Raw genomic sequence first — 17,864 nt, 5'->3', positions numbered from 1 at the left:
CTCTCTCATCAAAGTGTTGAAAAGGCATCATATAAAGGTTTCAAAAATGCAGTTATTTTTCAACAGTCTTGTTGTGGCTTCTTGTTATTATGCATTTAAAATGTACCTTTCATTGTCTTGCCTAAATGTTCATATTAATGAAAAAAACTTCTTTATTAGGGAATTTTATGATATATTTTAATAACTACTAATTATATTGAAACAATTTAAATCTGAAAAAAACAAACCTGATGACGAATCCAAGTTATTTCCTTTTCTGTTTACCACAAAGTCATTATTTTGCAATTTCAACGGGCTGCCTATATTGGGATTTTTATTTGGGAAATGCAATTCCATACTACTATATACACTCTAGATGAGGGTGGCAAACTATATTAGCACATGGGATAAACCTAGCCCACTGTCTGTTTTTATAAAGATTGTTTAATGGGAACATAGCCATGCTCATCATTTATGTATTGTCTATAGCTACTTTTGCACTACAACAACAGAGCTAAACAGTTGTGACAGAGACCATATAGCCTACCAAGCCTAAAATATTTTACTATTTGGCCCTTTTAGAAAAAGTTTGCCAACTTTTGATGATTATTTGGTTCCATCTACCAAAAACAAAGAAACAAAACATAAAGTATAATAAGATTACAATATAATGTTTTTCTCACTTTATCCACAAAGTGCCCTCCAACAATATAATGTTGAAACCTGCAGGATGTTCCTTTTAAATCATTAGAAAATCAAAAACAAACCTTGTCTTAAGAATTTAAAAAAAAAAATGAATTTTAAAAAAAGAAAAATAATTTCCCAAGGAAAACCTGATTTATTTTTCCAACTCTCACAAATCTATGTATTGAAAGTGTATAAATTTAAATAAATAAATAAATAAATAAATATACCTACCCTACAATTTGATTAAAATACTTCCTGTAGCCATCTAACGTTTCATGCTGCAACAAAGCAATGAAGAAAGTTATTGTTTCTCTTCTGTTACTTTAAAAAAAATTTAAAATCAGTCACTTAATCTCTTAAAGCTCAGTTCCCCAGATAATATCTGATAAGGTAAAAATAATAATATTATCTACCAATGAAGCAGAAATGGGACAGCACATATCCAGTACTTAGAACACTGAGTGATACACAGCAATCAGTCGATAATGTTTTCTTACTGCAAGTCACATCCACCAAATGTGATCTGAGAATGACAGTATACACACACACACACACACACACACACACACACACACACACACACACAAGCATCAAAAGATACCAACAAGGAAAAGTAAAAATGTGAGAAAAGTGAAGATAGTAATCCTACCATGTTAGACGGAGGTTGAAGTACCAAACGAGCCTGTTTTCGCCTCTGTTTTCGGTAGTAATTCTCAAATGTTTCCCGGGCACCCTGTAAAATAAAGAAAATGGAAATGGTTTTGACACAATTGAACCAATTACTTTTATATTTCAAGGGAAAAGGGAAGGTCCCAGGTCTGGAATTTGGTAGTACCACATTTCTCAAAATCTGCTATTTTAACAATGATGATAACGATAGAAAATAAAAATAACTATTGCCATTTATTGAACCTTACTTACAAATCTGTAAGTGTGGGTATAAAATATCCTTACAAGGAAACTACAAGAACTTCACCACCAGTACACCAAAGCTGGTATCTGAATCAACTATCTAAAACTCACAAGAATGAAGAGAAATCAACCTTTCTATAAGTTATGATAACAGGTAAGAAAATGTTCCTTAAAAAACTCACAAAACATTCCAGAAGGAAATGTCCAGGATAAAAACCAGCTTTCAAACAAATCATGAACAAAGGGGCAATGGGAAGCAGGAAAGAAGCAGGAACTGAGAACAGTATATTAGTATTCACCTTAGGGTATAATCTAGCAGAGGATTAAACCCGAAAAAAAAACAAAAGCATGAAGATTCTTGGTACACAGCTCCTACTTTTCATTTATGGTATCTGGGCTTAAAATGAGAAGTCCTCTACAGAATAACAACTGACTCATGAGTTGTGTACTGGGTTAAAAAGTGGTCTCCCAAAATTCATATCCTTTGTGGAACTTCAGAATACAGTCATATTTGGAAATAGAGCCACTGTAGATATAATTAATTAAATTAAGATGTGATCCTCTTAGTGGAAGGGACCAGTATGTCTGGTGTGCTGAAAAGCCAAAATGAAAAGACAGAGACACACAGGGAGAACACCATGTGATGACAGAGGCAGACAGTAGAGTGATGCAGCTGCAAGCCAGGGAACATCAGAGATTGTTGATCACCAGCAGGAGCTAGAGAAACACAACAAAAGATTCTACCTAGTCTCAGGGAGAACATGGCCCGTCTGATGCCTTGATTTTTGGAATTACAGCCTCCAAAACTGGGACAGAATGCATTTCTGTTGTTTTAAGTCACTCAATTTATGGTGCTTTGTTACAGCAGCTCTAGGAAACTAATACAAACTCAACGTATTTAGATTATCATGCCTCACTTATTACTGAATTCTACTCTTAATCCAAAGCTTTTCTAAAAAAACAAGAGTAAAAATGGAAAGACAGTATACCGCAGTGGTAAAGAGCATTGATTTTGGAACCAGAGGTTATTACATTTGAATCATGATTTTGTCCCTTACTAGCTATACAACTGCTATACATAGCTGTATAACTTCCTTCTACTAATTTAAGTTCCACTATTTAACTTTCACTAATAGGTGTGACATGGTTTTCTCATTTGTAGAGATGCCAGCATCGTATGGTTGTAATGAGGATTTAGAGGAGTTATAAAGCTCTTAGAACACTATCTCATGCAAGTGCTTATTTTAAAAATAAATAAGATAAAATCAATGATTAAATTAAAAGCCCCATCCACCTAAAAAAAAGTATAAATGCCATGCAATACCTAGTTGAGTTTTCCTCTGCCTTCCTGAAAAATAAAGAACTTTATTCAAGATGATTTGTTAGATTCCCCAACTGGTCCTAGAAAATTAGGAAAGTTGACTTAAGGTACTAAGTCATGTAAAGACATTAGTGTAGCTCGGGGGTTGGCAAATATTTTCTGTAAAGGATAGGATAGTAAATACATGAGGGCTTGGTGGACAGCTACTCAATTCTGCCGCTGTAGTGCAAAAGCAGCCATCAACAAGTATGGCTGTGTTCCAATAAAACCTTGTTTATGGAAACAAATTATAATTTTTCACAGTTTTCACCTGTCTTGAAATAGTCCTTTTCTTTTCATCTTAAAATTTTAAAAAGCACTTTTAGTTCATAGGCCCTACAGAAACAGGCAGCAGGCTGGATTTGGTCCATGGGTCATGGTTTGTTGAATCCTGGTGTAGCTTAAAAACAACAGTTTTAAAGTTCTAAAGTGATTATAACTATATCCAAGTTTTTCTGCCTCTAAAATGAAATCAAACATTAAGACAGCTATTTCAAGGCTTTTTTCATCCATACATTAATGAGGAAGCCAATGATTCCATTTAAGAAATAAGAGGAAACTGCTAGCTGGTTTGTTAAAGTTATTCTCAACTTGTCACCATTTCACAGCATAGTAGCATTATTAAATGTTAATTACATTCTGTATTCACTAAAGGGCTTTTCATTTTAAGGTTAACAGCCCTAAAGAACCTTTATTATTGTAGTGTGACATTACATATTCAACATGCTTTGGAGCCAAGATAAACTTACTTGAGAATTTAGGGAAAGCATTCTCTCTATTATACCATATACTAATTTAATTTTTTGTTATAAATGATAGAAACTATATAAGATGAAATTCCATATAAAAACCAAATCAGGAACTTCTCTTTAAATCTAAACTGGATATAGTTTTGCCTTTCAAGTATTCCTTTAATAGAATAAAAACAAAAGAACAGAGCAATTTATCTAATAGGTCTGGCTTCCCATTAACAAAAATGAGCTGGAGTTTCCTTAGCAGCTGCTAAATTCACCTTTGCTTATTCTGTTCCCTCTGTCAATTTTGTTAACTTACTACTTAAAGGTGGAATTTGACACATAGATGTTTGACCAGTCAAGTTGAGTAACTGATGAAGTGCCTGTCTATTCAGAGAAGTCACTAGATGAAGCATAGAAGTTTCACTTAAGCTCCAAGCTCTTTCAATCATTAACATTTAAAAAAAAAAAAAAAACTGCTGAAGACAAAAGCAAATAAATATAAAACAAGCCGGGCGTGGTGGCTCACGCCTGTAATCCCAGCACTTTGGGAGGCCGAGGCGGGTGGATCACGAGGTCAAGAGATCCAGACCATCCTGGTCAACATGGTGAAACCCCGTCTCTACTAAAAATACAAAAAATTAGCTGGGCATGGTGGCGCGTGCCTGTAATCCCAGCGACTCAGGAGGCTGGGGCAGGAGAATTGCCTGAACCCGGGGGGCGGAGGTTGCGGTGAGCCGAGATCGCGCCATTGCACTCCAGCCTGGGTAACGAGGGAAACTCCGTCTCAAAAAAAAAATAATAATAAATAAATAAATAAATAAATAAATATAAAACAATAAGCAGGCAAGTAAAAGTAGGATTTTTTCCTACTTTATGCCATAAGTATTACACTGCTCCAAAAGCTTTGTGTTAATACACACAATCTCACCAAACCAAGTCACTTAATATATACTAAGTGCTTACCATGTGACAGGCACACTGTACTCACTGAATTTATAGCCTACTATGGAAGACTGACAATTAAACAAGCAATTATATTAAAATGAACTACAGAATCCTATGGATTAAAGTAGGGTGTGTGTGTGTGTGTGTGTGTTGGGGGGGAAGTGTCAGAGACATTTATACTTCTGATTGAAGAATGAGTCAGAAGAATAAGCCAGAAAGAGAGAAAGGGGGAAAAAATGTTCCTGGTGGAGACAAAGAGGCTGAACGGAAAAAAGGCATCACCTATCTGAAGAATCTGAAAGAAGTTCTTGATGGCTGAACTTGAGGTATAAGGTATAGGGCTGACAAGAGATGAGGCAGGAAGGCTTCATAAATTATGTTAAGGTATTTGTACTACAGTGACCATAAGTGTTTTAGATATTTTGGAAGTTGTACCTCAGAGAGTAGAACAAAGAAAGGGAAAAATTAAAATTCAAAAGATCAGTTAGAATCTGAGATGTATTTGGGAGGTTTACGCTAGAAATTAATTGGACATGGGTGATAAAGAATAAGAAGGAAAGAAAGCTGATACAAAGTTTTTAACCTGGGTAACTGGTTTGATGGTGGTTTCATTTGTGAGACAGGGAACATACTAGATGGAATAAACAGTAGATTATTATTCACAGATTCTGTATTTGTGTATTTGTCTGTGTGCTAAAATTCATTTGTAAACCAAAAAGGAATACTCATAGTTCTTTCATAGTCATTCAACAGACACATGCAGACGGGTGAAAAATTTGAGTTGCCTAATGCATATGTTTCTAGCTAAGGTTTAAACAAGGCAATGCTCTGCTTTCTTATTCTAGTTTTCATGCTGTAAATGGGTATCATTTTCATAATCTACCCAGTGACACATTGTTTTGCATTTTTGCACGTTTGGTTGCTGATTTTCCTGTTTAAGATGGTCTCCAACCATAGTGCTGACATGTTGTCTAGCATTTCTAAGTTCAAGAAAACTGTGACGGGCCTTACAGAGAAAACCCACATGGTAGATAAACTTCTCTCAGGCATGAGTATAGTGCTGTTGGCTATGAGTTCAATGTTAATGAATTGTTATATTAAATAACATATCCTTAAACAGAAACACGTATAAATAAAGGTTATGCATTCATTGGTTGATGAAAATGTGACCAGAAGCTCACAGAAAACTAATCCTGTATTTCCCCTAAAAGCAATGGCTCAGTATTCACTCACTCAGTGTTTCCAGTGACTTTATAGAACATACTACCATGAAAAATGAGAATTGACCACATTTGGGAAGATTGATAATGATGACTAATGTACTGGCCATATTTAATTGACTTCCAAGAAGTGCTCGGGAACTGGCATTTTTGGGTCTATAGATCAAGAGAATCATAATCATTAGCAGAGAGATAGTAACCAAGGCCTTTAGAGAAAGGGCTCTAAGAAATGCATGTAGAATTAAAATACAAAAGAATCTAGCGCAAAACTCCAAAGGACATGAGCCATCAGGAAATGTGTGGCTCTTTCTTATAACTTAAACTTTGAACGTCAGCTACTTAGAAAAGACTTTTCTACTGCTCAACTTAAAATGGAAATTTTGCCTAACACATAACCCTTTTAATTCTTTGGTTAGCACACGTCTCCATGTGATATTGTTTACTGTCTGTCTTCTTTTGTTAGGATGCAAGCTCCATGAGAAAAAGTCTCAGTTCATCTTGTTTATTGTTGTGTTCCCAGCTCCTACAACAATGCCAGACATGTAACTGGTATGCAATTTTGAATAAATAATTAAATGTGTGAATAAATTATTAAACTATAATTTCTTATAAGCCTCCACTTTGATATTTGCCCTTAATCTCCTACTGTAATAATCATTTATTTGTAAGTATTTTTACTCTTGTCATATAATTTTTTGATCTCCGTTTATCCTTTTAAAGTTTTTTGTTCCTGTTTCATAGAGGTAATTATTTTTAAGAATTTTCTTTTGATTCCTACAGAAAATCATTTTTAGTGTCACGTTTCCTCTGGAATTTTAGGATGATGTTCTTTGACCCTTTCTATTCAATACATTTTCTCAGACATCATTTTGTTTTGTTGTGTTTTGTTTTCCCAGTTACTCTATTTTGAATGAGAGGAGCTTTTTCTGGACCAGTACTTTCAGGCTTGGTTTGTGCTTTGCATTTGGTCCATTCATCATTTATCTGGCTATAGATCTAACATCATTATGGAAGCGACAACTCATAGGTTGATGTGCCCAGGTCCAAAGACATGCCAAAGGCAACCTACATACTGATTCCAGCATCTAGCAAGCAACTGGCCTATAAATGTGAGCAAATATTCTCCTACCATACAGTTCCCAGTGTTTAATAATCTGAACTTCTTAAACTGAATTAAAAACAGAGTGATACAGAATCTTCCTCTACGTGCACCATTATTCTGAATATTTTCCAGCACAGGACAAACTGTACAGCTACCAGCAGTACCATACCTAATTCCCCTATTCCCCTTGCCCCACACTCTGGTAGCCTTAAAATGAAAAATCCATGCACCACAAGGGTTGCCAATTGCTATGGTCTAAATGTGTCCCCCAAAATTAGTATATTGAAACGTAGCCACCAACATAGTAATAAGAGATGCAGCTTTTAAGAGATGATTAAGTGATGAGGGGAGGGCCCTAATGAATGGAATTAGGGCCCCTATAAAAGACTTTGAGGGAGTGGGTTTGCCCCCTCCCATCTCTTCTGCCATGTGGAAACACAGAGTTCCTCCCCTGCATTCTTTTCCTCTGGAGGATACAGCAATAAAGTATCATCTGGAAGCAAAGAGCAGCCTTCACCAGACAAAAGAACCTATTATTGGCTTGATCTTGGACTTCTCAGCCTCCAGAACCATAACAAATAAGTTTCTATTGCTTATAAATTACTCAATCTTTGGTATTTTATTATAGCAGCACAAATGGACTAAAATACTGGCTAATGTATTCATAAATTCAGGATCCTGTTTTTAGGCTAGCAGGCATACAATGGGAAAAGCATAAAATGTCTTCTGAGTTATTATTTGCTCTGCTTATAACATCAAAATACATCACTTAACAGCTAAATTTCTCAATCCATTCAATTGGCCCAATAGAGAAAATTTTACTCAAATTCAGACAAAATGTTAATTATCAGTCTTACTTATCAATGGTGTAACTTTTCAGATTTTTATGCATCTAAAGTATTTTGGTAAGAGTTAAGAAATACAGACATAGAAAGACACAGAAGCCAAGCAAGGCTTTGTTTATATTCCTTTTTTTTAGACGGAGTCTAGCTCTGTCGCCCAGGCTGGAGTGCAGTGGTGCAGTCTCGGCTCACTGCAACTTCCACCTCAAGGGGTTCAAGTGATTCTCCTGCCTCAACCTCCCAAGTAGCTGGGACTACAGGTGTGTGCCACCATGCCCGGCTAATTTTTTTGTATTTTTGGTAGAGATGAGGTTTCACCGTATTAGTCAAGATAGTCTCGATCTCGTGACCTTGTGATCCACCCACCTCAGCCTCCCAAATTGCTGGGATTATAGCTGTGAGCCACCATGCCCAGCATGTTTGACATTTTTTATATTGAATACATATATACCATCTGAAATTTAACCTAAATACTTAAGACTGTATTATTATAATGAAATCTCCACCTTTTTTTATCATCTAGTTATAAAAAACTATATAAGAAGAGCTAAATAACCACAACACATATTCTGTATTTACTTAATGCCCAAACAAGAGAAAATATATTCTCCAAGCTCTGTTAAGCTCTTCTTCAATTAACTGGATATGTGATTTACTAAATTCATATTTAATTTAAATATTCAATATTATATCACACCCTATGTACTTCCTGGGGAAGGGTGCAAATGGTCAAATGCTATAAAAGCCACTGCTATTCTCAAAGTCTAATAATTAGTCCTTGCACTGGATTTTATCAGAAAATAACACACTTCTCAGGCAATGTTAGAAATAGTTTCTTTTTTTAACCTTTTGTTTATAGCTGTATTTTCTACATTGTTTCTCTTTTTAAGTTATTAATTACAAAAGTAAAATATATGACATAGAAAAACTAAACAATGCAAATTGGGCAAAAAGAAAAAATGAAGCCATTCATAATCTCATAATGCAGAGATAACTACTTGTTACTTTTTGACATATTCCCTATTCAATATATTTTTCTCAGATCTCATTTTGTTTTATATTGTTTTATTTTCCCAACACTCTATTTTGAGCATAACTACCTCTTTCTAGATTATACCTTATTTCAGGCTTTGTTTGCAGTTTGCATTTGGCCCATTCACCAAGATCTAATATCCTTACAGACTTTGCCCTATTCTAAATAGATCGATATTTCACATATATGTACATATACACACATATAAATAGGGCCATAGTCTATATACTTTTTTCATTGAACTTTGCAACAAAAGTCTTTTCTCCGTCATCATAGTTCAGCACGATCCACTTTTACTCTACAACAGTGTTTCAACTCCTTTTCTTCAAACCCATGCTACTAACTGTCACCATACAAATGCTGGAACTAACAAGGGCTCTGAATAAATGTTTAAAAATAAAAATAAAAATACGAGTGACAACCTCAAATTCTTCTCCATGTGTCCAGGCACTTGTCTGGATAAAAACATAGGAACACAAAAAATACTGCCACTCAATGTGGGCAAATGAATGAGGCTTTTTGGTGTTGCATATAAAAGTAGTAAAATTTACTACTAATATAACTCAAAGCTGAATTTTAGCTGCTGTAGGTTACAAATTCTGACTTATTTGATGTACACCAGTAATCAAATAAGTCAGAATCACATGATTCCATTCTTGGGAGGGAAAGAGACAGCCAGATGAAACATCTTTCCAAGGATTTCCTTTTCTCCATGAAATGTGACAATGTTCACCATATACACAGAAATCCAGAACATTTCAAACCATTATTGAGCTCCATGCCTCTAAACATTAGTGGCATATTACATCCTTATTTTTGCAGAGAAAAAAATTTATACTGAGAAATACTACTTCATATGGGCAATCTGTCTACATAGCAGGAAAAAAGGGGCAGACCTTATATTCTCTTCATTAAATATTTACTGTGCCATTATTTGGCTAAACAGCTCTTATCTACTGGGTCTTTCCTGGTAGATATTGGCATGGGGTCTATTGGAGAGTGGGCTGAGTTCTTCACATCTGTCAAAATAACAGAAAATTAACCCTTGGATTGAGAAGCAACTAAAGACAACTACACAAAGAACAAGGGAAGGGAAAGGAAGAAGGGAAGCACACAGCATTGTTCTTCCACTTTGCCTACAGGAAGCAATATTTCCACTAGGTCTTGGGGAAAGCCTGTAATTTCACCACCCTGACTGCAGCTGCAGTTCCCTTTTAATTGTCACAGCATCCAAGTGAAGACAGGTTTAGTCAGAGCTTAAAAAAAAAAAAGAAACTGAAAGGCCCATTTTAATTTGCTTCCATGTGAAAAGGGGACTAGTTTTCCTAGAGCCCCGTAATGATGTTCAGCGGGATATTACACTTCACCATATGGCTAATTTGCACAGCAGGTTCAAAGCGGAATTTTCTTTCATTAGAACTGCCCTAAAGATCAGACTACAGAAATATGTGAAAAGAACAAACCCAAGATGCCCCTATTGCTTAAATCTAGAAACAGTGAATTCCCAGATGTAAAAGCCAATTCCCAGAGTTCCCATGACAAGGTCATTCAAGAGACATGAAGGTGTGTGTCACACCTCCACTTATATGTATTAGGGCTTTGAAAAATGTCTAAACCACAAGTTTACTTACGTAATAAACCTGCATGCATACCCCTGAACTTAAAATAAAAGTAAAAAAAAAAAAAAAAACTTAACTGTATGTTTTAAAATAACTTAAAAAGTGTAACTGGATTGTTTGCAACTCAATGAATAAATACTTGAAAGGATGGATACCCCATTCTTCATAATGTGCTTATTTCACATTGTACGCCTATATCAAAACACCTCATGTACCCCATAAATATATATACCTAGTATATATGTACCCTCAAAAATTAAAAAGAAAAAAAAGAAAAATGTCTAAACTTCAAGAGCCACAACACTGTCAAAACGCCTCACAAAAAAACTGTATATGGAGAAAGGATACTTACTTTGATAGATAATTTATCATTAAAAATATCATTACTTCCAAATATCCTAATTCTTGATATCACTCAATTAGCCTACACAATTAATCTACATAAACTTCTGACCCTTATTTGAAAAGAGCAGAGGCAGTTCTGATGTAACAGAGTCCTGTTTATTTTTAAGGTTCCCTTAAAACCTATGTTTGTCTTGGCATTTCCTCCTGCTGCTATATCCCACGCATGAGCCATAGAAGAGCATCCCCTCCGGGGGCCGATGGAGTCTGTAGGACTTTAAAAAAGAAAAGAAAGAAATCTGATGTTTGATGATTATGGAGTAGTTGAGTGTGCTTTTGAAGAAAGTAAACATGATTAACAATCTTGGCCTTTGTAATTAGCTTCCCCTCTCCAAGACAGAGTGTTAATTTATTAAATATTTTAACACAGAGTCTTTTATTATCAGATTCAGTTTGGCTGGCTCCTTTCATAGCATTACCAATTACAACCAATAAAGCTTTAATTGATGACTACTTTTTATAACCTTTGACCCAAGATGATAAACAGTTGTACCTTAGAAGCAAAAGGGTAAACCTCAAAGGGAATGGTTCTTAATCATACTTAGCAAACCAAACTGCTTAAAATTACAACTTACCTACCTGTTGTAGAACAACAACAACAAAGGCAGACTTCCTCAATGATGAAGGTTAATTCATTAGACAAAAAATTGAATTTCGCTTTTAAGGTAAATAACCCTTTTGTTAGGGAAACCCTAACCTGAATTACCTGCATATAACTGTGCACTTTAATGGGCTAATTATTCAAAGAATATGATTTATACAATTTGTACATAAGAAAATTTTTAATGTAAAACAAATAAGATGCAAGTTATTTTACTATTTTAAAAAATCATTACACTAAAATTACAACTCCCCACTACCCCCAAATCCCATCATTTTCTTCAGTGGTCCCTAACATACCAGTTACTACCTAAGGGCATGTGAGCAAAGAAGTAAACAAAATTATTTACCCAAAAATAGGACACCAAAAATTCTTAACTGAATGTCTGCATATGATGAGAAAGAAGAGTCATTACTTTTATTACCATGAACAAAATCGGGCTTTTCTACATTTACTCCAAAGAACTATTCCAAAAGTTGGTAGTTTTCTAAAGTTATTATTCATATACCCAATTTCACACTGGCCAATTTTTAAGTCTTTTCTGCTGACCTAACTTCACTTGTCAATCTTCTAAATTGCTAAGGTGCTTCACAGTTTGGTAGTTTAAAATTTTCCACACAAATAACTTAACCTGTTTCATGTTGCCAAAAGGAATAGAGCCTCTTAATGATTTCTAAAGAGCTAATAGGAAAATGTTGCATTTCAAATGTAAATTAAAATAATACCAACATGTTACAGATGAAGGCAATGAGAGATTGTTAATAGTCCTCATAATGGAAAGTACTGGCTTAAACAGAAGGTACAGTGTAAGATTTTATACAAGAAAACTAGGCATAGAGCTTCTAAGTGACTTCCCATGTATATAAGGAAGTCAACGCCAGGAAAAGCACAAAATCTGAGGCTCAAAATACTTTATAAACTGAGAGCTATACATGTTATTTTTATGATATATAAATGTGTGTAATGGATATTTTATTAAAGACACATGGTTTCTCCCAGCATCTCAAAATCACATTTGCTACACATACACACACAAAAATAGCCTTTTGTATAGTTAAGTGAGGACTAGGGAAATCTCGTATAAATAATCTATGCCTTCCCCCACCCCCTATTAACAGAAACTGTATAGAAACTGACCAATTTAGAATCTAAGAATAAATAAATCTGTCACACTAAACTTCAGATGTTCAAAAAATAGGCAGAATAGTAAAAACAGAGAAAGTGGATAAATATTAGATCTACATCTGGTAAATAATCTAAGAATGCAGGTGAAGAGAAAAAAAGGAAACTAAAAGTTGAATAAAATTTGCTTCATCACCAATTTTTATTGACTTTTTATTATGAGAGAATTAATTATAGATTCACATGCAGTTATAAGAAGTAACAGAGACAGACCTCGTGTGCACTCTACCCAGTCCCCAAATGTAAACATTTTAGGGAACTATATTATGTACAATATTCGCTCTATCAGGATGTTGATACTGATAGAGTCAAGATGCACATTTCCAGATAAAGAATCGGTCAAGTTGTCTTTTCATAGTCATATCCACTGTTCTCCATCTCTATTTCCTACTTCACTGCCAGGAACCACTAATCTGTTCTCAATTTCTACATAATTTCTATGTAATATATAATTTTGTCATTTTAAGAATGTTACAAAAATGAAATTATGGAGTATGTAACCTTCTGTGATTAGCTTATTTCACTCAGCATAAACCTCTAGAGATTCATTCAGTTTGTTGCATGTATCAATAGTTCTTTATATTGCTGAGTAGTATTCTATGATATAAATGTACCGCAGGTATTTAACAATTCACCTGTTAAAGAACATCTAGGCTGTTTCCAGTTTGGAGCTATTATAAATGAAGCTATTATAAACACTCCTGTATAGTTTTCTGCCTGAAATCTACTTATTTTCATTTCATTTATTTTATTTTTATTTCTCTGGGACAAATGCCCAGGAATGCAATTGCAGTGTCATATGGAAGTTGTTGTTTAATTTTTCAAGAAATTGCCAAATTGTTTTCCAGAGTGACTATGCCATTTTACATTTTACTATTTTATATTCTTACCAGCAACCTCATGCGCATTTGATGTCACTATTCTGATAGGAGTCTAGTGACTTTAATTTTAATTCCTCTAATGAATAATGATGTTGAATATCTTCTCATGTGCTTATATGCCATCAGTATATCTGCCTTGGTGAATTGTTTCTTCATGTCTTTTGCTCATTTTCCTACTTGCATTGTTTCTTTTATTTGTTTGTTTGAGTTTTTCAAAGTACTTATATATTCTAGATATGTAAGGACTCATTTCCTGGATATGTGGTTTGCCAATATTTTCTCCCACTTCGCTGTATCTTTTATCCTCAGCAAAGCCTTCTGTAGAGTCAAAGTGTTTAACTTTGATGAGGTCCAGCTAACCAATTTTTTTCCTTTACACTAAAAGAAAGTTCGTAATTTTAGAGGGAAATTGAAGAACTCTTACTATCCTTAGGTTCTGAAGATTTTCCTCTATTTTTTTCTAAATGTTTTGAAGTTTGCATAGTTTTGCATTTAAGTTCATAATCTATTTTGTATAAAATGTAATAATAATTTTTGCATAAAATGGGAGGTTAGCTCAAAGTTCTCTCTCACACACACTCTCACTCTCTCTTTGGTCTATGGCTGTTCAATTGTTCTGGCACTATCTGTTGAATTATTTTTGTCAAGTATTTGCGTGAATCTATTCCTGGATTCTCTATTCTGTCTCACTGATGTATCAGTCTAGCCTCTGCCAATACCATGCCATCTTGACTGCTGTAGCTATATAATAAGTCTTGAAATTGCATGAGTTAATTTCTCTAATTTATTCTTTTTTAAAAATTTGTCTTAGCTATTCTAGTTATTTTGCCTTTCAATACAAATTTTAGAATAATCTTGTTTGTATCTACAAAAATCTTGATGGAACTTTATAAAAATTTCATTATATCTTTGTAAAAACCTGGGAAAAACTGGTATCTTTACTATGTTGAGTCTTCCAATCTACACATACAGTATGTCTCTCCATCTATTTACATATTCGATTTTATCCATCAGCATTTAGTAGTTTTCAGCATGCAAATATGGTAATTTTTCTTAGATTTAAACCTAAGAATTTCTTTTTGTTAAGCAATCATAAATAATGTTATATTTTAACTTTTGGTGTTACATATTCATTATGAGTATACAGGAGAATAATTAATTATTACATGTTATCTTATATCCCCCCATCTTGCTGCACTCACTTATTAGTACTAGGTGGTTCACTTATTGGTCCTATACTGGTTTCTTCAGGATTTTCAGTATAGACAATTATTGGGTTATTTGCAAATAACATAGTTGTATTTCTTTCTTTCCATTCTGCATGACCTTTATCTCTTTTCTTTATGCTAATGCACTGGATAAAACTGCCAGCACTACAGTGAATAAAAGTTGTGAGAGCAGATATTTTTGCTTTGCTCCTAATTTTAGGAGAAAACCATTTAGACTTTCACCCTTCAGTATAAAGTTAGCTACATGGTTTTTGCATATTTTTTATCCAGTTTTTTTGTTGTTGAAGAAGAAGTTTTGAAGTTTTGTTGTTTTTAAAGCATGAATATGTTTTGGATTTTATCAAAAGCTTTTTCTGCATCAAATGGTATGATCATGTGATTCTTCTTCTTTACACATCCCTGAAATAAACCTGACTTGGTCAAATATTCATTTTATATATTACTGTAATCTATTTAACATTTTGTTTTTAAAATTTTGCATAAAATGAATTGAAAAGTATTCCCTCCATTTCTGATTTCTGTAAGAGATTTTGCAGAATTGGTGTTAATTCATCTATAAATGTTTGGTAGCATTCCCCAGTGAACCCATCTGAGCCTGAAGATTGTAGAAAAAAGTTTTTGCTTTTTTGGTTTGTTTGTTTTTAGAGATGGGATCTCACTATGTTGCCAAGACTGGTCTCAAACTCCTGGGCTCAAATGATCCTCCCACTTCGGCCTGCCAAAGTGCTGGGATTACAGTTGTGAGCCACTGTGCCTAGTCCTAGATGGAAGTTTATAAATTATTAATTCAATTTCCTTCATAGCCATAGGGCTATTCATACCATCCATTTCATATTGGATCAATTGTGGTAGTTTGTGTTTTTCAGAGAATTAACAAATGTCTTTTACATTGTCAAATTTCTGTATGTAGAATTGTTCATGGAGTTCTCTTTTTATCCTTTTCATATCAATAGTGTCTCTATTGATATTCCCTGTTTTAGTTTTATGCCTAATATTAATAATCTGTTTATTCTTTCCTTTTGTCAGTCCCGTTGGAAGTCTGTCCACTTTATAAATCTTGGAAAGAGAAAAATCTCTTTATTTCACTGATTTCCTCTATTGTTTCCTGCTTTCAATTTCATGATTTTGGCTCTTATTATTCTTTCATTCATTCTACTTGCCTTGGGATTATTTTGCCTTTCTTTTCCTAGCTTTTAGAGATGAGAGCGTACATTATTCATTTGAGACTTTTACTCTTTTCCAGTGTAAACAATTTAGTGTTATAAATTTCATTCTCAACACTGTGTCCCACAAATCTTCATTTTCATTCAGTTCAATACATAATTTTATTTCCTTTGAGACTTCCCCTTAGACCCAGGCATTATATATAAATGTATTATCTAGTTTCAGATTTTTTGGAGATATTCTTGTTAAAGTTGTGTTACTAATTTCTAGTCTGATTCCATTGAGGTTTATGTGCAATTTCAAAATTTGCTGAAGTCTGTTCGCCTGGGGTATGCTCTTAGTATATGTTCTATGGATGCTTGAAAAGAATGAATATTCTACTGATGTTGTATACAGTGTTCTATAAATGTCAGTTTAGCATCTTATTGGTTGACTTTTTTTAATATGCTTGCTGAAATCCTGCCCAGTCGTTTTATAAATTTTTAGGAGTTTTAAAGTTTTTAACTATAATAGTGGATTCATCCATTTACCCTCTCTGTTTTATTAGTTTTTACTTCATATATTTTGCAGTTTTGTTGTTTGGGGCGTAAACATTTAAGGTTATACAACTTCTTGATGGATTGACCCTTTTACCATTATATAGTATACCTCTGTTTCTGGTAATTTTCTTTGCTCTGAGGTCTACTTCATTTCATATTAATAGAGACTATTCTGCTTTTCTTTGATCAGTGTTTCCATGTTGTATTTTTTCCCTTCCTTTCTACTTTCCACCTGCTGGATCATTATATTTAAATTGATTTTCCTATAGACAATATTTCTTAATCCATTTTATCAACATCTGCATTTTTATTGATATATTTAGATAATTTGCATTCAATACAACTATTTACAGGTTAGGGCTTACTTCTGTCTTTTTTTTGTTCGTTTGTTTTTAGTTTGTTTCCTTTGTCTTGCCTTCCTATGGGTTCCCTCAATCATCATTTTTTAGAATTCCATTTTTATGTATTTGTAGTGTTTTCAAGTGCACCTATTTATACATTTTTTAGTGGTTAATCTAGATATTACATTATACATATATAATTTACCATAGGATATTGGTGTTTCCATTTTACCAGTTCTAGAGAAGTGTAGAAGCCTTATTTCCCTTTACATCTCTATCCTCCTCCATTGATAATACAATTATCTTAAATATTTTCTCCACATACTGTCAGAACTAAATCAGAAAGTAATGGCAAGTCAAAATGTCATTTGTAGAACACTCTAACAACTATAAAATCTACATTCTTTTCAAGTGCATACTGAACATGTACCAATTTATACTATGTGCTAGACCATTAAGAAAATCCCCTTAAGTTTCAAAGTGTTGAAATATACAGGGTATTTTATCTGACTTCAATGGAAATCTAGATATCCTCAACAAAATGATAGCTAGTAAGCATTTTTTTCAAGACAGAAGAGTACCTAGGTCCATTTAAAAGACTTGTGTAAGAATGCCATAGCAGGCCAGGCACAGTGTGGCTCACGCCTGTAATCCCAGCACTTTGGGAGGCTGAGTCAGGTGGATCACGAGGTAAGGAGTTTGAGACCAGCCTGGCCAACATGGTGAAACCCCCATCTCTACTAAGAATATAAAAATTAGCCAGCTGTGGTGGAGGGCACCTGTAATCCCAGCTACTCAGGAGGCTGAGGGAGGAGAATCACTTGAACCCAGGAGGTGAAGATTGCAGTGAGCTGAGATCATGCCATTGCACTTCAGCCAGGGCAACAACAGCAAGGCTCCTTTTCAAAAAAAAAAAAAAAAAAAAAGAATGCCATAGCAGCTTGATTCACTATAAGCTCCAAAGTGGAAACAGCCCAATGTCCTTTGGTAGTCTTAAAATGGAATACCACCCCAGAATAAAAAGGGAAAACGTACTGATAAATGCAACAACATACATGAATTTCAAAACACACATATTAGACAAAAAAG

At 34.2% G+C, this 17,864-nt stretch overlaps 1 protein-coding gene across 5 annotated transcripts in view; it reads right to left on the bottom strand.

The window, feature by feature from the left end:
- EXOC6B (exocyst complex component 6B) overlaps positions 1-17,864 on the bottom strand; it is a 661,151-nt gene that overhangs the window by 344,097 nt on the left and 299,190 nt on the right. For all 5 annotated transcript variants that reach the window (XM_032292191.1, XM_032292190.1, XM_032292192.1 and 2 more), the window contains 2 exons: positions 1,316-1,399; positions 898-944 (listed from right to left, as the gene is read on the bottom strand). In XM_032292191.1, the coding sequence (XP_032148082.1) occupies positions 898-944; positions 1,316-1,399 (131 nt within the window). The remainder of the gene's footprint in view (positions 1-897; positions 945-1,315; positions 1,400-17,864) is intronic.

The sequence above is a fragment of the Sapajus apella genome, unplaced genomic scaffold, assembly GCF_009761245.1.
Source record: "Sapajus apella isolate SASKATOON/1434 unplaced genomic scaffold, GSC_monkey_1.0 scaffold26, whole genome shotgun sequence".
NCBI classification, from domain to species: Eukaryota; Metazoa; Chordata; class Mammalia; order Primates; family Cebidae; genus Sapajus; species Sapajus apella.
Note: the sequence above shows the minus strand (reverse complement) of the source record. Positions and strands in the feature narration are given on the sequence as shown.